The sequence below is a fragment of the Solea solea genome, chromosome 8 (assembly GCF_958295425.1).
Source record: "Solea solea chromosome 8, fSolSol10.1, whole genome shotgun sequence".
Taxonomy (NCBI): Eukaryota; Metazoa; Chordata; class Actinopteri; order Pleuronectiformes; family Soleidae; genus Solea; species Solea solea.
The window spans coordinates 11,207,804-11,233,852 of NC_081141.1; the positions used below are offsets into that span (position 1 = coordinate 11,207,804).

Sequence of the window (26,049 nt, forward strand, 5' to 3'; positions counted from 1 at the left end):
TGACAGATTTCAGGGCTGAACCCCCATTTCCCCGATAAGTAATGGCCCAATAACTTTTAAATTCTGTGTTTCAGCTCTTCGCACTATCACACTATCTGAATTATTACAAATTCAATCATACAAATGTATGAAATAACCTTTTAATCACAGAAATAATAGTTTTTATGGCCTTTTTAGCCTCTCATTCAACTACTTATTAAATGAAATTTTCATAATACTCGTACTGATGAATCTGATGGCAGTTATCAAGGCTGATAGTGATGTACTGCCTTAGAGGAGATGACTACAGCAGCACGTCTATTTCTTCAGTTCACTTTGGTCACACTCCTGCACTGCGTCTGAGAAATAGAGTTACACAGTCACAGCTTACTGTTACCTGCACAAGATGGAGTGCGAGTCAAACCAGTGCAGTCTCACAGTAACTCACTCAACCATCATAATCCACACTGATATGAGGGCAGCATCAGTGCTTTCGCTCGCCTCTCCTTTTTCTGTCGTTTGACCCACGCTGCTCCCGATTGACAGGTTTGGGAGGTTAGATTGCGATTGGGTGACCTCCTCCAGGCTTCATTTCCTCGCTCACCACAGGAACGAGGGGATGTTTCATTTGGCCGAATTCTTCTCTTTTCATTCATATGAAGAAATGAAAGAGGTGACAGGAAGGCCCCCCCTGGGCCGTGTGTCCTCCATCTCTCCACTGGATGCACAGTTTGGAAAGGATATAGACGTGGCATGTGGCTGCGGGTGCATCGTTTGAACAACATGCCTCTGTGTCAAGAGCCAAATGCTTGCTCAGGGTACTAAGCTGAGGGGAGAAACACATCACTCAGGCTTTAAATGGAGGAAGAAACCAGTAAACAAATTTACCGTATGCGTCCTTCCCCAAGCTACTTCAGGCTCAAAACCTTTATCCAACTGTGCTCATGTTGCATCTATTCTACATCGTTCACAGCATTTCTCCTCTCCCTTCCTACCTATAGGGAGAATTGGGTGCTCCTGGGCCATGTGGAGTTCCTGGTCTTATTGTGAGTATTACGTCCTTCTCCTTAATATATTTACATCCATATTCTACTGCTTTATCCTCCACATGAGGGGGGCGTTGTGCCGAACTCAGCTGACATATGGCGATGGGCGGGTACACCCTACGGTCAATTTAGAGTGTCCAATGTACCTAATCCCATGTTTACATAGCTATATTTAATATTTTGTGAGAAGTACTAACTGCAGTAGGCTGTTTGGAAAACTGCTTCATGAAAAACAGATTCTTCACTTGCAATTTCCAAATCTTTTTTGGAACCATGAGCTTAAAATAAAAAAAAGCAGGGTTTTGCTGCAGATTATAAACTTCAAAGCTGCTCACTGAAATGTGTCAAAATCTGGCGCTGAATGTCAGGAGATCTTTTATCATCTTAACAGATTAGTGTTTGGAGCATATTTAATGTTCTATCCTCATTAACATATCGAACATCAACAGAAGGTTGACATAGACTGTTGATTCACACAGACTGGCTCACCATTTCTTAATGATGTACCACGGTGGCAGTTGCACAAAGTTTACACAAGCACTTGTTGGTTATCATTGTTAATGAATCCACTTCAAGACTTTGTCAGGTCATCAATTCATTTGCAGCAGACTCTTTTAGTGATAGCTCATAGCAATAAATGGATTAGTCCTAGAGGCCTCTGGTTGCCATATTATTGCACGGTAATGAAACATTTAACATCTCTAACAGCTCTAACCAAATACAATTATTTTTGTACAAAGTCATTTTTATTCATCATTTCAGTGATGAAACTTGCCACAGGTATTTAGCAAAGTATATGCAGGTCTAGTTATGGGTGTTAACAACAGCTGTGACAGTATTCATTCACAATGTATTTGCATTTTAGAGTTTTATTCACAGTTTGTTTATGATTTTTTGTGTGTGTGTTGTTGTTGACAGGGAGATATGGGCCCTGTTGGCATTATGGGCTTGGCAGGATCTTCAGGACTCAAGGTAAACAATGGGCATGTTGTGTGTCTCTCTGGTTTTGAGGTATCATTTATTGTGTTGTTTTTGGGGGGGGGGGGGGTTGCTGGACAGGGTGAAACTTAGTTAACATGGAAAACAGATTTATGGCTGTTTCCATTTTGTGTCCAAGGGAGTACCAGGAAACCCAGGGGACCCAGGACTGAAAGGTGATAAGGTGATCTGCATATGTATTTTTTTTTGACAACTTACCATCCGAATCCATAACTGCTGGAGTGTATTTCTGCCACAAAGCTACAAAAAGTGACACCGAGTTCCTGCGGTGCAGGTTGATGGAATAAATTTCTGCTAACTTTCTGGTTATTTTGTTTTCTTTGTGCTTTTTCAGGGGGATATGGGCTTGCTAGGAGAGCCAGGAGAGTGTGGACTTCAAGGGGACAAAGTAAGTTATGCTGTGGCAGAGCAAGACTTTTCCAAAGTAGAAAGTAGGACTGGTGCTTTCCAGTGATTAGACTGGGACCTTGAATGACATCCCTGACACGACTGCTTTACATGCGGGCATGTTCCTGTTTCTAACCACTGTTTTCCTTTATAAGATGTTAGTTTGTATTTGTTTGACCCACTGTTATTTGTTTGACCTTCATTACAGGGTATCCGTGGCTCACCTGGGTTACCAGGTCCTAGTGGAAAACCTGGACCACAGGTATTTTTAAATCCTTCTCTCCAATACTGAGAACCAACACAGAGAAAAAGATATAACGATGACAGAATATTTAGTGAACATTAGCCAAGGGAGGACATTCTTTGCAACACAAAGCTGGGATCTCATTGGTTAGACTGTGTTAGACTGTGACGGCTCATGGCACAGTTCATATTTTCACTTGAGTTCATAAACTTCTAGTAAACTATTTATTTCCGCTAAATCAGATTACATAAATATTTTGCTCTATAAGCGTAGTGTTGTGCTCAAACCGCTCAAAACTCTTACAATCAATTTAAGGAGGGGAAAAAAAGTCATTGCTTTGGACAACACAAGATTCAGACACTCAAGAATTGAAGTTTGGTCACAGACATTTAAGCTTCACAAACAATCAAAATAACAATTTGCAACATTTCTCAGGGCAAACCTGGGGAAAAAGGCCCTGATGGTTTATCTGGCCCTCTTGGCCCAGAGGTAAGAACAATTATATTGACTAGATACCATATCCTGACTACTACAATGGATGTAATATGAATTTATGTTATCATTTGCATAGGGGTTTCCAGGTGACATTGGTCCCCCAGGACAAAATGGCCCCGAAGGACCCAAGGTTAGCAGAGTGACTATAAAGATTTACACATGAATCTTCAATAAAAATGACCTTTTAGTCTTGTTTTCCATAGGGAAAGCAGGGGATAAGAGGTTTGCCTGGTCCAGTAGGAGCAACTGGACTTCAGGTAGGTTTGACTTTGAATGTGTAGATAGAGAAAGAGAAAGACACATTTATTCTGCTAATTCTTTGCCATAATTGTATTTGTTAGGGTGATGAGGGACCAGTTGGGCCAGCCGGACCTGGTGGACTCGAGGTGAGTGTTGACTGGATAATCACGCTGGCACTAGTAGTGGTTAGCACTGTTGCCTCACAGCAAGAAGGTGCTGGGTTTGATTCCCGGTCTGGGACCTTTCTGTATGGAGTTTGCATGTTCTCCCCGTGTCTGCGTGGGTTTCCTCCAGGTTCTCCGGTTTCTTCCCACCATTAAAATGGTTAGACACATTTGGTCAGGTTGGTCCACTGTGGCGGCGCGCTTAGTCACAGCTGCTCTGATCAACCCAATCAACCCACCTGACCTCGTAATTTGGTTGTGCACTTATGGTTGTATGGTGACAATAAAGATCCTTTCCTCTGCAGGTCATGACCAGCAAGGAAACGCCATAATCATAACTTCTATTATGTAAACACGCCAGACCACAGTGCAATAAACACAAAATCACCATGTGTCTTCCTATATTGAAGCCTTGTCTCGTTTGCAATGATCTGTTATAGACAGCAAGTCTGTTGGATGACGGGTCTCTATTGTTCTCAATGTGTTTTCAGAGACATTCTGTTGGATGCTGTATACTCATTATTCCCAGATTGGTCAGCAAATTGCTATGCTCTACTCGATCATAAAAATGGCACTCATACACGCTCCAACACCAGACCAAATATCTCTCTTACTTCAAGGCGAACGTGCAGCTGTTTGATAAATATGTTTTGAGTGTAGTCGTGATGGAAAACAACACTATCCACCCTGACTGTGCATCCTATAAGGCTTACGTTCACAATAGTTGAACTGAACTGGGACCTCCACCTGGACTGAATATGCTTGTCATGGGAGCTGGCAGGAGAAGTTCCAGAAAATGTCTTGAGCTGAACTTTTGCACACAGTAGCCTTGCCTCAGTGCATGTCTAAAATTAGCCCAATTTACAGGCTACAGGCTATTTCTCCTCCTGCGTCAAGTCATGAAAAGGCGTGAATGTGCTCTTACATCACCCATAACAGATTTTGGTGCTTATTTTGGCAGAGCACAGGTTTGCGTATACTACTGCTGCGGTTTTACGACAGTGACCTAATATTAGTAACACATGGGATTGCTAAATGGAAATTGTCTCTTTAATCTGTGATTCATATACACTTTCTCGAAGTAGTGGCAATAATGAATGTCATACGGAGACAATATTATGCAGCTTAGATTTTCCACTTTATTCTTAGAAATCTCCACTGTAGGCGTATATTCTCAGTTTTCATGATCTAATCAGAGGATTAAAGACGATGAAGGGCCATGAAACTCAGGCTTGGATGCCATTAGTCACCCCTTGCTAAAGACTTTTCCAGTGAAACTATTGTTTTGCACTTGTTGACTCCAATTCCTCAGTATTTCCCATATGTAACCCACAGGTGATCACTGAATACATACATACAAATGACCCAATCATTTTTTGTGATGAATAGGAGGCCTTTGTTGCTTCAAACTGCTCTTTGTTTTGTGCATAATTAAGTTTCTTAAAGGAATCACTTAGGTTTTCGCCGTTGTTTTTGGCTCCATTTGTTGGCTTGTTTTATGCCACGGCCTCTTGAGGCAGAGCACTATCGCACTATCATCTCTACCTTTTTGTTTCTTCACAGCAGACCTACACTGTAGAGACTTGATTGTGTTGTTGTATAGGTCTGTGGTACGCTTCTGTGTGTCATTTTTGCTTTTTGTTCAGGGCAGGCCTGGGAGGCAGGGATTCCCTGGATCGACAGGCCCAGATGGACTTAAGGTCAGACCCAACAGCCACACATCCACTGCCAAACCGCTGTCATCCTTAAGTGAACATTCTTTCCCTGGTTCTCTTTTATGATATCATTTGAATATGTGTAAATTAGATGTTAATTCTCTGTTACCACAGGGGAGCGAGCCTTGAGCACGTCTCAAAAATGATTTGAACTAAAAACGAAAGGCATGAATAAGTTTGTGATATGCTAATTGGCTGCTTTGCTGTAGGGCGAGACTGGGATTACTGGTGAGGTCGGAAAGCTTGGCGAGAGGGTAAAGGCTTTTTTCTCTCTTTCTGCTGATTTCTGTATGATGCTTAGTATCTGTCTGAGTGTGTCAATGTTGTTGGAGCCACTAAGTGGGGCAGAGAAATCTAACTTTTAGTAGAACTAAAGTAAATGAGAGTCAGTCATGACAGCATGGGTTCTCTGCTTCAGGGACTGCCGGGTTTTACTGGGCCTGCTGGAGAGATGGGCATTACCGGAGAAAAGGTTAGTATAGTATCAATTTATCACACTTAACTTCTAGTGTCACAATTTGCTGTTGTCCTACATCACAGTTTAATGTGCTGAGTTGCTTTATGTCATTATAGCATATGTTTGGGCTCTGTGAAATATGTGGTTTGCCATTTTGCCATTTTTTTGTCGGTAGACTTAAAGTGATAATAAGTATTGGACAGACCAATCAATGACTAATGATGTCTCGAGACCTCTCTTTAACTGTGTCTTGTGATTTGTCAGGGGGACCGAGGGAAAATGGGGATCCCTGGGCCGCCAGGGGAACGGGGGCCGATGGTAAGGAGTAAGTCTGGACCCCGTCTCTCGTACCAAGGGGCGTTCAATTCTTCATACGTAAGGGATGGGGGAGTGATATATCAAGAGAGAGTGATGTACTTGATTAAACAGTCATTCAATAGGCAGATAATATAATGCCACGATTACTGTAGATATCATTTAAGTGATGTTGTATCCATCAGGGTCACGCTGGAATACCCGGAGAGAGGGGGCCCCCTGGACCGGATGGGATCCCAGTAAGTTCACCATCATCATAATAACTTGTTCATTGATATAACACCATATATATATATTATACACATCAGACCCTTGTTGATACTTGAAAGCAGCTTGAACAAAATCACTATTTCATTACATTCTGTATTGATTGTGTGCTATCGTGACAATTCATTTGAGATCATACAATGATAATTGCAGTTTATAATACACATATTTACAAATATACTGTCGCCAATAATAATTATGGGATATTTCCATTTATTGCTATTCTCTTGGTCTGTTTAGTTCTTGGCTTGAGTGGTTGAAATGTTATCAAATATCCCAACTAAACTTGCTGCTGAGACCTGTTTATCATATCTTAGTGTCCGTAGTTTGATACTGTGAACAATATTTCTTCACACACTTTCAGGGGCCTCCTGGTTCACGTGGACCCATAGGCATCAGAGGTCCTAAAGGCATTAGGGTGAGTAAGTATGTCTTGAGTAGTGTGCTGGGTGGTATATGGGTTCATACCAAAAAAAACCTTATTTTTTTATTTTATGATATGAATTTATTCATGTGCTGCAAGACCGGTTTTTGAAAAACTAGGCTCAGCAAAACTCCGGGCTTAGCTGAGAAGTAACTGTGGTAGGAATGATCAATTTACTTCACCAACTTGGCAACAAATGATAACAGACACACACAAACAGCTGTGTCGCTCCCTCTCTCTCACCTGACAACACATGCAATAAGGAAGGAAGGAAGTAAAACTTTATTTGTATAGCACCTTTAAAAACAGCAATTTACAAAGTACTTTGACATACACAAATAAAAATACACAGAGTGTGTGCACACACACGCTCAGCTTCGTGAGCACACAGTACTTCTTGATATCTCTAACAACTGTTTTGCATACCATCCCTGCTCCATTCTTCACTTATTGTATTGTTATTGCACTTTTTATTTTTCGCATTAGTATATTTTATATTGCTTATTTCAATGTCATCGTGAAGTGCACGCAAATTTCCCCAGTGTGGCATCAATACAGTCAAATCTAATCTATTCTAATCTAATCAATCAAAACAAGCCGTGATGTCTTGTTGACAGTCTGTCTGTGAGAGGTTCAAGTGAAGTCCTCTGCAGCTATGGACCTCTTTTACTCCAGGATCCACCTAGACACTCACCCACCTCATTCAATCAAGTCTGCACACCTGCAACCTTTTACAAACTCACATGCACACACACACACACACACACGGAAAGGTTGCTTGCTGCCACAGTATCATACTATGAACTGCTCCTACTACAGCACAAAGTGGACACTGTGGTCTTGAACCAGAAACAAGTCACTGCGATGCAACAAACGGACTGAAGACAGGTCTGTACGTACTCTGCAGGAAGAGAGAAATGTGTCGTCTTTCTCGAGGTGGCAATAACAAAGTTAATTCTGGCCAGGACATTTCATACTTCACGAAAAACTCAAGTGCAGAACTCCTGGGAAGTCTTCATAGGAATGACAACATTTCCGCATTAACCGCACCAGCTTCACATTTCCGGCCAATCACACAATAGAAATAATGATGTAATTCTTTTCTCACTGCCCTGGGAGAAAGAACACATTTCTCTGTTCTTGTGGAGTATGTACAGGCCTTAACTGGGAGGTCACATCCACCACAAGAAGATCCACCAATCTGCGGAGTGACTTCATCCTGCAGACCAAGTATTTATTGCAGCTAAATAAGACAAAGCCACCAAACTAAAAAGCATCACAAAAAAGTTCAAACGAACTTTGAAAGATGGAAAAACTGAGGAAACAAATGGACAAGAGACATTAAATGTACCAAAAGACTGAAACATGCCCCCTAACTTGGGTGCTCAAAAATAGAATTGAACAAACGGGAACAGACATTTTGTGGTTGACAAAAGATGACTCAGACTCAATTACCCTATCGATAGCGGGCAAGGGGTAAGGTTCTCGCTTGGGGTGCGAGAGGTTCATATTCTGAACCAGCCCCCAGTTGTTATGACCAGGACTTGAGGAAAACCGGATCCAAACCACGAATGAGGAGACTCCTTCTTCCCACCTCCCAAGAAACCACCAGCAACACATTATTAAACAGACAATTTCACAGGTGTATTAAAAGAGGCACCAGATGCCTGCTGGCAGTCTGGCTGTGAGTGGTTCCTATGCAGAACCAATCAGGTCCCAGGATCCACATCTCGTGCAGTCTATCATGCACATCTTCAACCTATCACACACTCACATGTAGACACACACACTCACAGAAAGGGAAAACACAAACCTGGGTCATGACAGTGATATAATTAAGGCATTTCATTCTCTGAATTAGTTTTTTTTTTTTTTTTACAGCTCCTTCAAAACCACAAATGCAACATTTAATAGATTTCAGACTAGGAGGATTAAATACCTTTGTACTTAGTAATTACATTAAGGGCAATTCACAACCACTGGACATGATGAGTTATAATGAGTTGACAACTTAGAACTACAACTCTTTGAAACCTCATACTACAATGACAACGTTTGAGTAAATGTGCAACACAATATTAGTCCACAATCATTTTGTGAGAATGCCTTTACGTCCACAGGAGACTGTGATACTCTCCTAAATGAAGACCCCTTAATCTTTTGAAACACCCGCTGACATTAATAAGGATATGACACAGTCTCTTTAACGCTGTATAGTGAGGTTCAATTTAAAAAATGAAATGATGAATCAGTTTCAAGATGAATTATGTTTTTCCCTCATTATAATTCCCTAATTAATGATGTTTCTTCATTAGGGCCACAGTTTGGAGCTTATTCACAAAGTATTATTCCAAATATCTGCAAAACAGCCACAATCTTAGATCTCTCCAGTGTGACTTAAACCACAGCACTGTATACTCTATAAAACTCTATAAAACCAAGGGAACTGCCTTCCAGGCTTCACTAAATGAATTCATCGACTTTAAACAACATGTCCCTCTGGTCTATCAAAGGGCCACTTTTCCACTAACTATTCATCAGTGTCAACTTTGACTTCTTTGTTTAGGGTCCGAGGGGTCCTGATGGCCCAGTGGGAGAGAAAGGGTCTCTGGGAATAAAGGTGAGCACACGTTTCCAGAGCCTTTTGTTGAGCACAAGTTTGTGTCTGATTGCTCATAGTGTGACTTAACATGTGTGGCCTTAAGCTTCCCAATGGCAGGCATCAAATTGATCCCACGGAAAGCAAGGATAAACAAAAAGTTTGGTAACAGCGGGAGGACTTTTCAGAACAGCTTTGCTCAGCAGTCTGCAATTATTGACTATTTTTAACATCCAAACAATTTCCGAGGACTGGATTAACTACCATTCTAACAACAAGAACACCCAATCAGAGTCCTGAAATGTTGCTAATAAATAATGCTGCTGGTAGTGCTTCACTGTTGGGAACAATTTAATTGTGGGTTGTTATTGTTTTTTTTAAATCTGATTTACCTGATTTGGATGTTTTCTTTGCAGGGCCCCGATGGTCCACCAGGAAAATTGGGCCTCGCAGGAGAGATGGTACGGGAAATCCGGCTTCTTTACTTTGCCATAATGACATTGTTAGCAGTATCAGCAGCAGTGCGTTTGGCCACGTCCTCTCCTGCAGAAAAAAGCATCTTGGATATCTAGAGTGTGATGTTGGGACTTTTGTCCTAATTAAGAACAGTTTCTCTTGGCCCACATGTAGCTCCTCCCTGAAGCATCTTTGCGTAAATGTGATTGTATATAAAGAACGTGCTTGTTTTCACACATCGAGTACGATACATCTCTTTTCAAATCAGTTAAATCTCCTTATCTGTAAAGGAGCGTGGCTTCACTGTGATATGTTTGAAAAACATGCTTCCAGATCTTTATTAGCACTAGGGCAGGTAAGTCAGGAAACACTAAGAATAACAAGTAGCACTATATTCCATCCCCTCCCATTGTCCCGCTCACAAAAGCTCCGCCCCCGTTTTCCTTGTAGTGAAACTGTGAATTTTGGCTCCACTTTCTCTGCCATTTGTGCTGTGACTTGCTCACTAAATTCAGGCCGTCTCTGCTTCAGTGGGTGTATGCCTCTCCTGCTTGTTGAGAAGACTCCAGTCACGTGTTGCGAGTGCAAGGGCAGGGTGTGTGCAGGTAGGCAGGTTGTTTACTAACAGACAGGTACGCCAGCATGTAAGAGCTACAGCCAACAGCTTTATTTGTTAATGGCTCATCATGATGACAGATAAAATAGACATTTGCAGGCCCTAGCTTTAAAGCGGGATCGCTCAGTCTCACGCCCAGGTTGTTAAAGGTTTCTTTGCAGCTTAAGTCAGTTGTTACCAATGCTGGAATAGCTACATTTCATCAAAGGGATGAGTATGAGCGTCTGCTTATTAGAACAGCCAAAAGGAGCACCCTCTCTCTCTCTCTGTGATTGGTCAGAGTCCCTCATCCTGTGCCAGATTTTTCCAAGAGCTTTGATGAACTGCAAAAGTCTCGTTCAGATGATTTGATTTACACGACGCTGAAATGTTACAATGGAATTGTAGCTCAGTAACGACAGGTCAAAGATAGGTCATTGGGTTCCCCAGAACACAAGTGTGAACCACCACTGTTATAACAAGTATGACTGCGCTTATACCGTATCTGTTTTTGTTGTCTCGCTGCAGGGGAAACTTGGTGAGCCGGGTGAAGCTGGGCCTAAGGGATTTCCAGTAAGTGACTACACGGTAATGGATTTTGGTGAAATCTGTGCGATGCACTGTTTCTCCAGTGAGTGTTTTTTGCATTTAAACAATTGCATGTGCATGATTGCCTGTGGTGTGTGTGTGTGTGTGTGTTATGACTGATTATTACTTTCAGGGATGTCAAGGATCTTCAGGGCCTCCAGGAGCCAAAGGATTTCAGGGAGATCCTGTAAGTTAATTATTATTCTGAATACTATTATGATTTCATACTTGCTATTACATGAAAAAAAAAATCACTCTAGTTCAACTATGTAAACATAATAAGTTGCTGTGTGGCTCCGCAACATCTATTCTGCTATACTGTAAACTGTGAACTTCCACTTTGACATCTTATATTCACTACATCCTCCCGACCCGGCCAAGATGCCCTGAACAAACACATCGCCTTTTCTTATTATTTTGGCTGACACACTCACGCAGAGAAGGAGTGACTCTGAGACCATTTGATTTACGCCAACTCCTTCCAGGAGAGGCAGCTGCACCGTGGCCTGAATGTGACTTGATAACAGCAGGCCTGTTTCCCTCACTTACAGAAGCTGTGGGTCTGTGTTTTGGGAGCTCTTAACTCGTGCAGATTAACTTATCTTCTCAAATCCCCACTCCCCATCTGGTCCTGATCTCGTCGTCACAATTTTCCTCCTTTACTGTCACTTTACTGGAGTTGTTTCACCAAGATGAAGAAGTTCCCTTAACCTTTTTTTGATGTCTTTATTTTGTTTCCACAGGGACCAGCAGGGCCACCAGGAACGATGGGGCCTCTGGGGGAGATGGGACCAATGGTTAGTTTAATGAAACAGCTAGTGTCAGAACTCTTACTGACTTTTTTATTAGGAAATGAAAGCTAAACGCTGTGGCTCCCTCTGACAGGGTCCACTGGGCAAGGCTGGAGAGAGAGGACTGCCTGGTGAAACAGGGGAGAAGGTGACATTGACGATATATTGTAGAAATTGTCACTAATTGAAATATTGGTCTGCTAAATTTCTGTAATAGAATTTGTCACAGGATGATGTGATGTCATAGTAAATGGTTATGGGAATGTGGGTAGTGTCTAGTCCAGTTTTCTAACTGTTGTTGTGCATTTGATCAAATTATGGGATATTGGTTAAAAAATAACCAATATCTTAAAAATAAGTTGCTTGATCACCATTTGCATCAACATCATCATTTTTTCTTGCTTCACAGGGTGACACTGGTTTACCCGGCAACATCGGTGAACAGGGTTTGATTGGCCAGAGAGTGAGTATCATGTGTTCTTCTTTCATTCAGTGTAAGTTTGAATAATTTGAATAATTTTAGTTTATCTGGATTATGTGTAATGAAAAACAATCTTCGAATTGAAAAGGTATTTGAACTATTTTAATTGATCAAAGGTTGTTATGGGTCATTTTATACATTTCATACATTTCTTTTTGAGGTGTGATTATTCAAAAGGTGTGATTAGAGGTGGAGCAAAGTACCAATACAGCAATATGTCATTATCCACTCCTGAGATACAATCGTAGCTACATCAGTGTTGAATATTATGAATTTAACCCTTAGTGCTCACGGTGCTCAGGTGCACCCTTGGTAATTTGCCAAGGGAATAATACACAACTCCTTATATGGACATCCTTAAAGTTTACATAATCAGGCTTTAAAAAAAACTGGGGTTTTTTTATGTTCTTATGTGTTGAGTCAAAGTTACGATTCGTTTTATATCCCATTTTTATTGTGATATAAAGTAGCAATAATTTTGCCGAAGTCACAAAATAGAGGAGCCAGGTGAACTTTGAACTGTGTTTCCAAATTTCACAAATTCAATCTGATGTTAAACATCATGAGTACTTTTTTACTCAGGTGTGTTTATATAGTTGGTGAAAAAGGAAAAAGATTGCCTTTATGTAGTGCTGAAAAAAAGCATATAAGACACTCTATATTGCACATTCTTATGGCCTCTGTATATACTGTATGTTTAAACATAGTCATGGAAAAGAAAGCAGCTGGAATGCTCCGTGTTCTAAGGGTTCATTAAAAAATATGGCGCTCTAAACAGACATTCCATTTGACTCATCAGCGTCACTAGTTAATAACTACTCGAGGTGGCACTTATCTCAGGGATGATCAAACCTGATCGAACGTTTACTGGCTGAAGAAGAAGTTGACAGTAGGGTAATGACAGACCGCTGCACTCTACCTTTGTGGGAACAGTTAACAGTTAATGTGTTGTTCTGATTTTCTTGCAATGAATTGATTAGCGCCGAGTTACTCTGTGATTCCACCTCTTAAGTGTTATTGTGTTACATTACAAAAATAAAACAAACTATCCTTCAATTATCATCCAGCTTAAACACAATCCCAATCAGTGCATCATTGTTCCTATGATTCTTTTTTGTTTTCATATGCACTTGGTACATGTGTTTTTGCTCTCTGTCAGTACTGTTCCTTTGACATGGTTGCGTAATAAATATAACACTTTTATTTATTTATTTTTCTGCCAGGGTGAGCCAGGGATTGATGGGGAGGCTGGACAGAGCGGATCAGATGGGGCCAAGGCAAGTATGAAAAAGACATTTTCAACTGTAAATGAAAAGCGTGGGAGATATGCATAATTTAAAAATGAAAATAATTCAAGGCTTTGGCTCATGATCACACTGATTTCAATATTTATTTCTGTCCTAAAGCTGTTTGTCTGTGAACGCTATGAACGCTTGCCTGTTTATCGTGGCGGTTGATTGTAATTAGAGAAAGATGAGTATTGTTTGTGAGATATTGCCCTTTTGTGCAGTTGGAGCTGCGTTGATTTGATGCCTGGTGGAAACAGATAGAGGGGCTATTTTAGGAGCCTTACTGTCTGGCAAGTGTTGAGAAAACAGAAAGAAAGCACAGTGAGTCTGCAGAGGCACACTGCTGGAATCACCTGTGACAGAGCCACAAACAGCTACGGGCTGAGAGGAGGTGCTAAAGAAAGAGAAACAGAGTCAAACTGACAGTGTCATAACATAATCATATTTCATGAATCCTACAAAACACAATCAATTATAATAGTACAGCAGGTTGTAAATCCAATGTCACATCTACTACCGCTTTATCCTGCACATGAGGGTCGTGGGGGGCCGCTGGTGCCGAACCCAGCTGACATAGGAAAGACGGGCTACACACTGGTTGCCAGTTCATCACAGACAAACAACCATTCAGAACGCAGGATGAATTTGTGAAAATTAGAATCCAATACTACATTTTTCAGTTCCATATACCCGTGACTAAGTGTTTGTTCCCTTTGTAGATCCACTGTGATCTGTTAGTTGCAATGTACATGTGTAAATGGTAAACTTAGGCATAATATTGTTGAAATTGCACTTATTTTTCTCAAGAAATCTCAGGTTGTTCATAATATGTTTCTTCATTAAATGTAAAGCAAAGGGAAACATTTGGAGTTCTTCTTGTTTATAGGTAATTATGCTATTAGTTTTCTGATACGGCCCACTTGAGATAAAAATGTGCTGTATGTGGCCCCTGAACTAAAATGAGTCTGACACCCCTGATTAAGAGTGTCCAATTTACCTAATCCCCAAATCTGCATGTTTTTGGACTGTGGGAGGGGAGGAAACTGGAGAACCCGGAGAAAACCCACTCACACACGGGGAGAACATGCAAACTCCATGCAGAGAGAACCCTTGTTCGTCCTGATTTGTTTTAGCATGAGTATTTTTGTGAGAATAGAATTGGTGAAGTAATAAATACGTCAATGAAGCTATCAAAAACATCAGTAAATAACACATGCCTTCATGACTCATTCACTAAGGACAAGGTTGAAATGATGAGATATTTCAGTCAGTGCTAAAATCCTGAAAGATTCTGGTGTGATAACATATTGAAATTGTAAAACTCTCTTCGAGTTTTGATGATGACATTAAATGATCCACACTTTTCAATTCAACGTAATTAAAAGTAATAGTACGACTTTTACCATGTAAAATGATTACTTTTATCTCATAATATTATGACTTTATTCTCAAAGGATTACGACATTATTCTAATAATTTTACGACTTTATTCTCATAATATTACAACTTTATTCTCATAGTATTATGATTTTATTCTCAAAAGATTAGGACTTTATTCTAATAATATTATGACTTTATTCTCATAATATAACAATTTTATTCTCAAAAGATATTTTTTTTAAATTCTTCAGTTTGGCGCTAATACTCCGTCGTAGATACAAAATTGCTATATAAATTAATATATAAATTAACATAGGCTATGGATCGCAGAGTGTCAAAATTACTAAAATATATATTTAATTATACAATAACACACAGTTTGAATGTCAAGTTCATTTACTTTTATGGTAACAAAAGTGCATGAGGTCAGAAAGTACAATGACAGAGAGTCCACTTCTAGCTGACTATCATATGGACACAGAACTATGTAGAAACAAGATGAAGGACATAGATAAGATAAATTAAGAGAGAGAGAGGTTAAATTACCCGGAAAAGGGTAATTGATCAGAGATAGCTGGGCAGGTTATTCCAGACTGAGGATGACCCAGTTTATTTTCCTTTCACTTGGACTTTTTTCTAATTTCTCAGGGTGAAAAGGGAGACGCTGGTTTCGACGGTGCAAAGGGAGACAGGGGTGAAATCGGCCTGAAAGGAAAGGAAGGGCCTCCTGGGCCCCCTGGACTGGTGGGTGTAAGGGTGAGTGTTCCAGCAGCCAACTCTAAATTTCATTCAGTTCCAATAAAAAGGCAGCTCTTTTTTTCCACTTACAGTCCCAGTCAATTTTCTTTACATAGGGCCAGGAGGGGAAACCTGGCAAAATGGGTGAAACAGGAAAACCTGGAGAAAAGGTATGTCCATTCACTTGCTTGAGGCTTAAATCCACTTTTTTGTATTTGAAATCTTGTCAGGGTGTTGTCTCAAACAAAGAGTGGAAAAGCTCTCTGATGTACGAGCGAGGTTTAGATCGTCAAACAACCTGCACAGCTGACCCTATAGTTTGTGGATTCTCTGTTAACCTGTTCAATGATGCCCTCTCTCTATCTCTCTCTATCTCTCTCTCTCTCTCCAGGGGATCAAGGGCCACCAAGGCGACCTGGGAGAGATCGGGCCAGTCGGCGACCACGGAGAAATGGGCTTTATCGGTCCAAAGGGAGCGAGAGGTAGCGTCGGGCCAGTGGTAAGTTCTTCACAGGTGGACTTAATTAGTTGTTTGTGGATGACGGCTAAATATATATCTACATATTTCCCTAGGGCGCTCCAGGGAGAACAGGCCAACAAGGAAATCCAGGTATATCAGGTTATGAGGTAAGCAATTTTTTGAATGCTATATTCTTATTGCAGGTTCAACACTTTCAAAACTCTACACTGCTGTCATTTATTTAGATGTTATAAAATTGTGACCCTCAAGGGCTTCGAACTTGTTTTAGGAAAATTAGTTAGATGTTACTGATGCCAGACCAAGGAGATTCTTGTAATAAATTGAGATTAAAAATGTAAGAAAAAACATTTGACAGCATATTATTATTAATAACATAATGTCGTATACAATATACGCCTCTCACTATATACTATTAATGATGATGCAGTACATGATGTTTGGTAATGAAACCATTAGGGATGGGACAAAATATTTATACCAATATATCATTGTCTATATGCTGGTGGCAAATATTGATGTTTTGATTTTTAAAAAATACAGCAGGCTAAATGGACCACGTGGTGGTGTAGTGGCGAGCACTGTAGCCTTGCAGCAAAAAGACCTGATTCGAAGAAGGGTTTCTACATGGAGTTTTTATGTTCTCCCCGTGTATGTGTGGGGTTTTTCTCCGGGTTCTCTGGTTTCCTCCCACATTCTAAACAAACACGCAGAGGTTAAATGATGTGACACTGTGCAGTGTAGTTACAACTGCAAAGATACAATCCTGACATTTCTATTCATTGTTTTTTGTCATAGGGTCACATGGGACCACAGGGCCCACTGGGGCCTCCTGGGCCAAAAGGTGAAAAGGTACATTCCATAAAATGACTTCCTGTTCGTAATCCCACCCCCAATCTGTCTGAGGAGCCAGTGATTTGACTGCATGGTGACATTCTTTGATGCGCCGAGACTTCAGTTATCTCCCTAATTAGTGCCTCCTCTGTCTGTCTTGTCCGCTCACCCCTAATTTGATCAATGATAGGAACTAGGAACTTTCCAATTAACTAAGTGCTGTCAAATGTATATAATTAGCTGAGCACCTGGACTCCTGTGGTTATTATTTTGGGGATATCAGCAGCAGAATGTGTGTTTATGTGACAGGAGCAACACATGAGAGAACACACTGCATCAGCGTTTATTGAAAGTGCTCTTTTTTTTCCCCCTTTTTTTTTCTTTTTTTTTTTTAAATCCCCAGGCAGGAACCATCTGGACATTTGTTATATTCTCGTTGCCAGTATCCTGAGAATAATGGCAGTGTTGCCTGATATTAATTAAATTAATTGGCTATTTCGCAGGACATTGTAAAATTTATGATTTTTTGTGGAGAACTCCAGGTTATCATGGCCCTAAAATGTAGTGTGGGTCAGAATATTCATATCCCAGGTTTGTTATAGGTACTGTTGTCACAATATGCTAATTTCCATCCATGAAAATGTCAGTTTGTGCTCGGCTCCTAATTATCCTCCCACTTTTAGATGCCTACTGGGCTCTTCTTGTCTTTATTCAACACATGGACAACACATGACTATTAAAAGAAAAATCATACCCACATTTGTAGCCGTTGCTTAATGAATTCCATAAAGACTCTGGAACAAACATTAGCACCATTATGTGAAATGGGATCATCGAGGGTAATAGCACATGTAATGGCTTCGCCATTCATTTAGAAAGAACATGCAGTTGTTACATCTGACTCTTTCAAACACTGATTTCACACAGACTGTTGGGTTTTGGGGGGAAATGCCATTGATTGTGGTTGTTTGTCTGTTCTTTTGTTGCCTATTTAGGGCGAACAGGGAGACGACAGCAAAGCTGAAGGTCCTCTGGGTCCCCAAGGTGACAGAGTGAGTTTCTTACATGTACCAATTATTTTGTTGTTATTTGTGGTGTGTTGGGATTGTTTAAAGCTGGGGTAATCAACATATGTTTGTCATTACTTACCAATTATTCCATTATAGCCTTTTAGCATAATGTAAATCAACTGATTCGGGAGAGAACTAGGCCCGATTCAGACCTGGTATTAACATCGGACCTCGGTGATCTGATTGCTTGTGGATAAAATAGAATAGAATAAAATGCACCCTGGATGCTTCCCGTGTGACCACATATGATTGAATTGTAGGGATAAAATAGTGTTTTTAATGGCTCTAATTGTACTGATGTGTGTGTGGGTGGGTGACAGAAAAACAGCGAAAAATAACAGAATAAATGAAATTAACATAAATGCATAGATGTTTGCACACTGATTAGAGTAAAAGTAGCATGTGAAACCACAGCAGGTCAGAGGACTACAGCTGAGAGAGCGGTCGGTAATCCATCCCCAAGACAGATTGTGTTCCTGCAGCTCATGAATGTAGCCACATGCGTCCTCAAACCACGTCTGAACGTGGTTTCTTTGACCAGATCTAAGGATGGATTCAGGACACAGTGGTTCAGACCTGTACTTAGTGGGATCTATCCATGATTGTATCACTCATGATGGATGTTAATACCAGCACCAGTAGAGTCAGTAGAAAACCAGTAGAAGGTCAGCTTTTAATTAAAACTCTATAATACAGCACAGAATAGCTTTATTTCATCGTGGTGAGTGAGACATAAAACGTAACTTCCAGGAAACTTAGCTGAACCTAGGCAGAACCACTTTTTGATTGACAGGGTTGTCGAAATATACATGACACTGGAGCCTTTTCTGTCTCAAGTGAAGTCTAGAAACAAATAGCAGCTGTTTGTTTGTTATTTGCTGAGTGATATAACCCATTTCCTTGTGTGCATATTATACACTGGAAATTAAAACAGTGTAAAAAAAGCTAAATAAATGTGTCAAAGTCTTGCTTTCACTATGTTTTTCTTGTGCTCACTTGGACGAGGTTTTGTGAAAAAAATGACAACTTTTTAAACGGCACAAGTTCACTTTTATTCCACATCCAAAATGATGATGGGAATAGCATTCGCTCGTTATGTACCGTGTTTTTTCCCCATGTATTTCTCAAGCTTTTCTGTCTACTGCAGCTTTAATTGATTTCTTTTTATATAAATCCAGGGTCCTCCTGGAGACAGAGGAGAGAGAGGAGAGCCTGGAGACCCTGGACACCTTGTAAGTGAAATAAACCCATAATAATCAGACATGTTGTCTGTAGTCAATCAGATTTAATTAATGTTCTATACACTGAACTGCAGAAAAATTACACTTTCTAGGGTCACATGGGTTTTGATGGAAAGAGAGGTGATGCTGGTGCCACAGGGCTTCCTGTAAGTATCTCGTTTACTTCCCTTGACATACTGTATTGACACCGTAACACAAACACAATCCAAATTAAACACTAATGATCATTTTAGGGACATCCTGGGCCTAAAGGTCAAACTGGGCTGAAAGGATCCAAAGGTGATCAAGTAAGGACATAAATATGAGCATGATTTAACTGTATTAGAAACAGTCAATGCAGTATAGAATATCAAGTTCTTACGCAACAATGAAATCTTTTATTTTTCAGGGTCAGAAAGGAAAGATGGGGGTGTCAGGCTCTCCTGGGACCAAAGGACCACCAGTGAGTCAAATGTTTTTCTTGTCCATTATATTCAGAAATATCTGAAAATCAAGTGAACAATTCTGTGATATTAATAAATAAAATGTATCTCGTCATCTGTCATAAGGGTCCAGAGGGTCCACCTGGCCCAAAGGGGAGTGTGGGCAGGGAGGGCCTTGAGGGTTTGCCTGGAATGGACGGACTGCCCGGTAAAGATGGAAGCAAAGGAGTGAAGGTGAAGGTTTTTTATTTTTTTCCTAATTATAAATTCAAATAATATTCGCTGTGGCTGTGTTTACCTGTTGTTTATTTTGTCTTTAGGGGGAGCAAGGTGAAGACGGAGAAGTGGGCCTACCTGGAAAACCTGGGCCGCAGGGTAAAGCTGGTGTGACAGGGCTTCCTGGAAGTCAAGGCTCCTTTGGACCAAAGGTGACTAACTTATAATAGGAACGTTTTTTGATCTTGTTCACAAAGAACTTAATCTTTGAATTATAGAACAAGCGCAGATTTCAGTGCATCTCGTGAAAACTGTCAACACAGCTTTAATCTGCTAAGGCTCCCTCCCCTGACACTGTAAGGCTGCCTTTATATTTGGAACACTTTCTGATCTCAAATGCCAACGTCGGCACAAAGACTTCAAACCGGCTCTCAAAGGACCACATACTCACTGCAGTAATGTGGCGTAATCAGTGTTGCAAGATAGTCAGGAGTTGGCACATTCGTGATTTGCATGGGCTTACCAATATGACATAAATATAAACAGACACGGGGGCTTTTCTATTGGACTTGTGGTATCAGACGGCTTTTGCCCAACAGCCTGTGGTTAAAGTGTACAGTTGCATTCTGATTTGATCATATTATAATAACAAACTTCATTTACATGCCACTTTCGAGCATGAGCACAGAGTGTTTTTCAAATAGAAACAAGATTAGGACACACATTTTGGAACATGACATCAGATCTAAGCCCGTGAATCGATACATAATTATTAAGGATTGTTATAAATAAAATAAGCGTGGAAAACAAGACACAATAAATGGTGGTTATGTGGAGGATTTGCTATTTTGCCTTTTCACATCAGTGGAGAAAAAGCACAATATCAATATTCACATTAAGCACAACATGGTCAAGGGAATAAATCAAAGACTTCATGTCATGTTGAATGTCACATTGTCAGCAGCACACATTCTGATTGTAATTGAAAGTGACCCTGGTCCAAAAAATGTAGTATTGCTCTACTTCATGCCATTGCTGATGCCAAAATGTGTCTTATGGTAGGTGAACATTAAAGGAAACAGCAAGGTATGATGTCCTAATGATATAAAAGCAATCTCATAGTCGGTGATGATATCAAACTCACTAATAAAGAAATAACAGGAGTCAACCAGGGCAGAAGGGCTGAAATTGTGTCACACAACTTTGATGCTGATATTATATGAATAAAATAAAACGCTGGGCCAAAGACTCAACAGACTCTTGAAGAAGCACAAATGTATGTGAGCCTTCAAATGAAACTGAAACTGGATTGTAGATAACACTGATAAACCCACTTCCAATTCTTTTTTAAGGTGAATTGGCAAGTGCTGCTGTTATCTGTTTTTTGTTCCACAAGCTATTAGAAACACTGTATCAAGATTCTGGGTGAGAAAATGTTTTTTTGTTTTTTTTTCAAATCAAGATATATTGACTTCTTTTAAATCCCACCACAACACAACAGTGTCCATTGGATGGAAGCCAGAGAACTACTGAGAGATTGTTGACACTCGTGGTCACGACTTATTTATCTGTCTGTCTGTGAGGATGATGAAGTTGAAGTGGGTTTGTGTCTGTTTTCCAGGGAGAGAGAGGTCTCTCAGGTCAAATTGGTCCATCGGGAAAAAGAGGCTCCGTCGGCGGGATGGGGTCGCCAGGAAAACAAGGAGACCAAGGATCTAAAGGACGTCCAGTAAGCACTGACTTGTCAAATATCTGATAATCCGTTCAATGACAACATTGTTTGTTTTCATGTGCACTGAAGATGAAGATCACTACACTGTCCCTTCTCTTTGTGTATCAGGGGGATAGTGGAGAAAAAGGATTTCCAGGGGTGTTTGGTCTATTTGGGCCAAAGGTATGTTCTCATCAAACACCACTCACATATGAGATCATGTCAGTCAGTCACTTAAAAGCTTATTTTTCCGTCTAACTTCTTAATCCTGAGGCCAGATTTGTAATATGGTATAATATTTTTAATGGTTTGAGTTGAAGTGGTTTGTTACATTATGGTTATTTAAGTATTCCTTTATCATGCCTCAGAATCACATCTGCTACACCGTAATTCTGCTTTACTTGCAGTGTGTCTGCACATTAAACTGCTGCCAGCTGAAAATAAAATGCAGGCTTCTCTTTAATTTAAAACCCTGAGAATGATGCTGGATATTTTCCCACACTGAGAGTTTAACAGGAGTGTGGAGCAGATGAGCGTTGTGTAAGTGTTCAGTAAGTGACAATGGCTCTAATAATGAAGCAAAGGACAACTCATGTGAGTAGAACCACAAAGAAAAGTAGAAATAAAAACCAACCTAAACTGTGCCGTGCCGTGGTGAGGCGAGGCAAGTTGGGACCATAGTGGAAAAGGGCCAAAAATGTATATTAAAGGTTTAAGTTGAACTTCCAGAAACTCAGGATTTTTAATGGCAACAGTATTGACTTCATTCTAAAGTTGTTTATGGTTGTTGTTTTTAGTTTCTTTTACAGAAATTGATCTTTTTTGTTGCTGTGGTACTATTATTATTATTACAAACCCTTTATTTGCTAAGGTATAACAAGAAGTCTTTGCCACATGAGGCTTGTTTCTACCATCATTTTGTCTTCTTCTTATTTTTGGTGTCACACAACAACTTATATGATACACATCATTTCATTGTTGTTTTTAGATATGAATTAAAACATGTAAATAAATCATAATTACATTGTAATGAATGTAACTCTTGTAGGTGATTGGCAAAATAGTACATATATATATAGTATATCAACTCCTACTTGTTGCCAAAAGAAGTCAACCAGGGTCATTAATTAATTGTGGTTTTATCTTATTAAATAAAAACTGTGTGTTTGTAGGGACCCACCGGGGACATTGGCCCAGCAGCGATACAGGGACCTAAAGGACCGCGCGGTTTAAAGGTGAGATGAAGATAAAATCGACTTTAGTAACATTTGTCTTTGGTGCGTGTCAGCCAATGCCAGTGCCGTAAACTCTCCCAAACGCCACCGTTGCCATGAAAAATGAGCACCGCTTCATCAGATGCTCCATCTTGTGTGTCCGCCTCAGTCACTAACATGCCACCGCTTTCCAGGGTATGGAGGGAGCTTTGGGTCCCGTCGGCATCATTGGCCCCAGCGGTCATCCCGTATGTAGCTCATATCTCATCCTATCTGCCACGCTTTATGTGACTTCCCTCTGCTTTTTTGGCAGTGATGGAGTGATTCTCTGTCTCCTTTCTCTCCATCAGGGACCCCAGGGTGACAAAGGAAATCGGGGGGAGACGGTGTGTAGTACTTTTTTTTTGATGAATCCTTTTTTCTGTACTGTGAGAACAGAATAGGATACTTAGTATGGAGACAGCTCACTGCTCAGCCTGCTTTGCCCTCAGCACTTTTCATTTCCTGTTGTATTCCAGCGTTTGTTGTTACGCTCACAGTGACACGTAGATGCTGCGGAGTTCGTGAGCGTGATTAATGTCGGCTGGGTGCTCATCTCAAGCTTCTGGAAGTTGAGTTTGTTGAGTGATCATGCGCCGGCATTATTCACATGCTCACTCTTGAAATGCCAACATACACACGTGCAAATAGGATTTGCTGTGTGGAAATAAGATTTCTGAGCCTACGCTTGGCTTGCAAAGATGCGAGCGGGCAATTCAATAGCTTAACAACTGACAGCAGACAAAGGGCTGACATTATATTGTACACGATAGAATAATATCTGCTCTGCTTCCAGTCTCGTTCTTATATGGTGGAATTGTCCCTTTATGAATATTGATTTCTTTCTTTCTGATTTCCATCAGGGCTTGCAAGGACCAAGGGTGAGTCACTATTAACCTCGTTGTCTATTCCGACAGAGAACGCCTGATTGTCTTATGTTCTAATGCATTTGTGTGCTTTTTCAGGGATTTCCTGGTCCTCGTGGACCACCAGGACCTCCAGTGAGTTCTGCATTTGTTTTGACAATAAGAGACAACAACTTTCTGCATGTGAGACTAACAGCATTGTAGCTCTCGGGTCTTGCAGATACACTCAGGTCTTAAGATTTTCAGAACTCTTGTCTCAAAATGGACTTGAGAACTTAAACTAAAAAAAAAAATGTTTTTTGTGACGGGACATTTTTATACAATATTGAAATAATGTTGTGCAATACTGTTACAGTCAATAAAGAGATGCCCTAAATCTCATGCTTGCAAAACTCTTTGGAATTGTGACAGACTACCAGCTCATTTAATTAAATCAATGTAGACTTTTCCTTCATGCTCTTTAATCACTAATCACTTGTCGGCTTGACTACAACACTGTGTAAATTCAAGGACAGCATTTAATACAGGTTTCTCCCTTTGGTCTCTAGGGTCTTCCCAGTTCTGCACTTTCACTTGTAAGTATACTTATTTTATTTGTCAGTTCAGAGATTTGGGGGGAATGAAGACACATTGTAGTACAAAAAGGAAACACATAAGTGGTTGTGGTTCTCGCTGTCTTCTTTGGCAGAGAAATGAGGCTCTTGGTGCTGCCTTTCAAGTCATCATTAATTCTCATACCCCACTGAGGCAAGAGGTAGGTTTTCATAGAGAAGCTCATCACTGTTGTGAATGTCGGTTGTACCTGTAGACTCAAGATAGACATGACGGGTTCCAAAACTTCTTGTGCATGCACTGGTGCGTGGCTTGCACCAACAGTCAATCCGCTCTCCTTCCATGTTCATGGTTGGGACTTAGGCCAAATCCAGAAGTCAAAGTTTCTGTCATTTTCATCACACTGACATGTGTCAAGTGTCATATTTGTGATAAGTTTGATTATTTTAAGCTGTAAAACAGTGTGAAACGTCATGATTTAGAGCAAGGGTGTCAAACATACAGCCCCCGGGCTAGTCCCGGCCCACCCAAGGGTCCAATCCGGCCTGCAGGATGAATTTGTTCAAATTTCACATTATGATTACAGTCTGCTCATAATGCGAAACACTATGTTTGTCGGTTCCAGATAACTGTGACTAAAAGTTTTGTGCCTTTGTAGATCCACTGTGGTCTGTAAGTTGTTATGCACATGTGTAAATGGTAAACTTTTGCATAATATTGTTGAAATGTCAGGTTGTTCATAATACGTTTTGTAAAAAGATACTTCATTAAATGTAAAGTAAAGGGAAAGATTTGAAAATCTTGCTCGTGCTTCTTCTAGAACGAATAACCCATAAGAGGGAAACATTGAAAATGATTATATTATGAATACATATGTTCAGAATTTTCAGACCATGGAGCAGCCTATGTTGGACCAAGGAACGGAGATTTTCAAGACCCTGCAGTATCTTAATAATCTGATCCAGGGTTTAAAGAACCCACTTGGAACCCGCAACAACCCTGCCAGAATCTGCCGAGACCTCTACAACTGTGAACACAGAATGAGCGAAGGTGAAGAAACATTTAAACCTCTCCATCCTCTCCATCTTTACATGTAGTGTGTTTTGATTGATTAGAGCCATTTCCTGCTCTGCTGCTCCTCTTTGACAGGCACTTACTGGATTGACCCAAACCTTGGTTGCACCGCTGACACTATTGAGGTGACATGCAATTTCACTGCTGGAGGACAAACTTGCCTGAAGCCTGTCACAGTATCCAAGGTTTGCCTCAGCTTGACAAAACACCCCATAAAATTTAAACACAATCACTTACATACAGACAAGATCACTTTAGGAGAACATTGCATGAATATTGAATCCATGAGCGCCCGTGTCCTTGTGGATGATGCTTTCCTCGTGTTGTCGACTTAGATCATCTCAAGACGCACTGAGGCGTAGATTTTAAGATAAGGTTCGGGAGTGTGTTTATATAATGACATTCATGTGATGAATAAAGGAGCTTCTTATTTCCTGGCTTTATACAATAATTACCAACCCCATTTAGACTGGATGGATGATTGCTTTCCGTGAATCTAAATGCGTCCTATTCAGTCTTTAGACTTGGCCAAGTCACCATCAACTCAAGTTGGCAAGTAAACCTCTACTGTGTTAAATTTTCCATCATCATTTCATTTGTTTTGTTTCGAGATCATTTACTTTTGGCCAATAATTCAGGAAAAAAAGGGGATCGTGGCCACACACAATTCCTGGATTAACTTT

At 40.4% G+C, this 26,049-nt stretch overlaps 1 protein-coding gene across 2 annotated transcripts in view; it reads left to right on the forward strand.

Annotated features, from left to right (window-relative positions):
• The window catches only part of col27a1b (collagen, type XXVII, alpha 1b), a 69,845-nt gene that overhangs the window by 40,120 nt on the left and 3,676 nt on the right, over nt 1–26,049 (forward strand). Inside the window, exons 14-59 of one of the 2 annotated variants that reach the window (XM_058636437.1) lie at nt 981–1,025; nt 1,944–1,997; nt 2,143–2,187; nt 2,359–2,412; nt 2,620–2,673; nt 3,091–3,144; nt 3,227–3,280; nt 3,354–3,407; nt 3,492–3,536; nt 5,201–5,254; nt 5,479–5,523; nt 5,688–5,741; nt 5,991–6,044; nt 6,227–6,280; nt 6,673–6,726; nt 9,299–9,352; nt 9,748–9,792; nt 10,911–10,970; nt 11,104–11,157; nt 11,714–11,767; nt 11,856–11,909; nt 12,171–12,224; nt 13,466–13,519; nt 15,560–15,667; nt 15,766–15,819; nt 16,041–16,148; nt 16,223–16,276; nt 16,926–16,979; nt 17,957–18,013; nt 19,210–19,263; nt 19,365–19,418; nt 19,506–19,559; nt 19,661–19,714; nt 19,821–19,928; nt 20,015–20,122; nt 21,532–21,639; nt 21,751–21,804; nt 22,794–22,856; nt 23,030–23,083; nt 23,186–23,221; nt 23,738–23,755; nt 23,840–23,875; nt 24,289–24,315; nt 24,429–24,494; nt 25,174–25,342; nt 25,442–25,551. In XM_058636437.1, coding sequence (XP_058492420.1) covers nt 981–1,025; nt 1,944–1,997; nt 2,143–2,187; nt 2,359–2,412; nt 2,620–2,673; nt 3,091–3,144; nt 3,227–3,280; nt 3,354–3,407; nt 3,492–3,536; nt 5,201–5,254; nt 5,479–5,523; nt 5,688–5,741; nt 5,991–6,044; nt 6,227–6,280; nt 6,673–6,726; nt 9,299–9,352; nt 9,748–9,792; nt 10,911–10,970; nt 11,104–11,157; nt 11,714–11,767; nt 11,856–11,909; nt 12,171–12,224; nt 13,466–13,519; nt 15,560–15,667; nt 15,766–15,819; nt 16,041–16,148; nt 16,223–16,276; nt 16,926–16,979; nt 17,957–18,013; nt 19,210–19,263; nt 19,365–19,418; nt 19,506–19,559; nt 19,661–19,714; nt 19,821–19,928; nt 20,015–20,122; nt 21,532–21,639; nt 21,751–21,804; nt 22,794–22,856; nt 23,030–23,083; nt 23,186–23,221; nt 23,738–23,755; nt 23,840–23,875; nt 24,289–24,315; nt 24,429–24,494; nt 25,174–25,342; nt 25,442–25,551 — 2,811 coding nt within the window. The remainder of the gene's footprint in view (nt 1–980; nt 1,026–1,943; nt 1,998–2,142; nt 2,188–2,358; nt 2,413–2,619; nt 2,674–3,090; nt 3,145–3,226; nt 3,281–3,353; nt 3,408–3,491; nt 3,537–5,200; nt 5,255–5,478; nt 5,524–5,687; nt 5,742–5,990; nt 6,045–6,226; nt 6,281–6,672; nt 6,727–9,298; nt 9,353–9,747; nt 9,793–10,910; nt 10,971–11,103; nt 11,158–11,713; nt 11,768–11,855; nt 11,910–12,170; nt 12,225–13,465; nt 13,520–15,559; nt 15,668–15,765; nt 15,820–16,040; nt 16,149–16,222; nt 16,277–16,925; nt 16,980–17,956; nt 18,014–19,209; nt 19,264–19,364; nt 19,419–19,505; nt 19,560–19,660; nt 19,715–19,820; nt 19,929–20,014; nt 20,123–21,531; nt 21,640–21,750; nt 21,805–22,793; nt 22,857–23,029; nt 23,084–23,185; nt 23,222–23,737; nt 23,756–23,839; nt 23,876–24,288; nt 24,316–24,428; nt 24,495–25,173; nt 25,343–25,441; nt 25,552–26,049) is intronic. The other variant, XM_058636438.1, reaches the window with a different exon arrangement.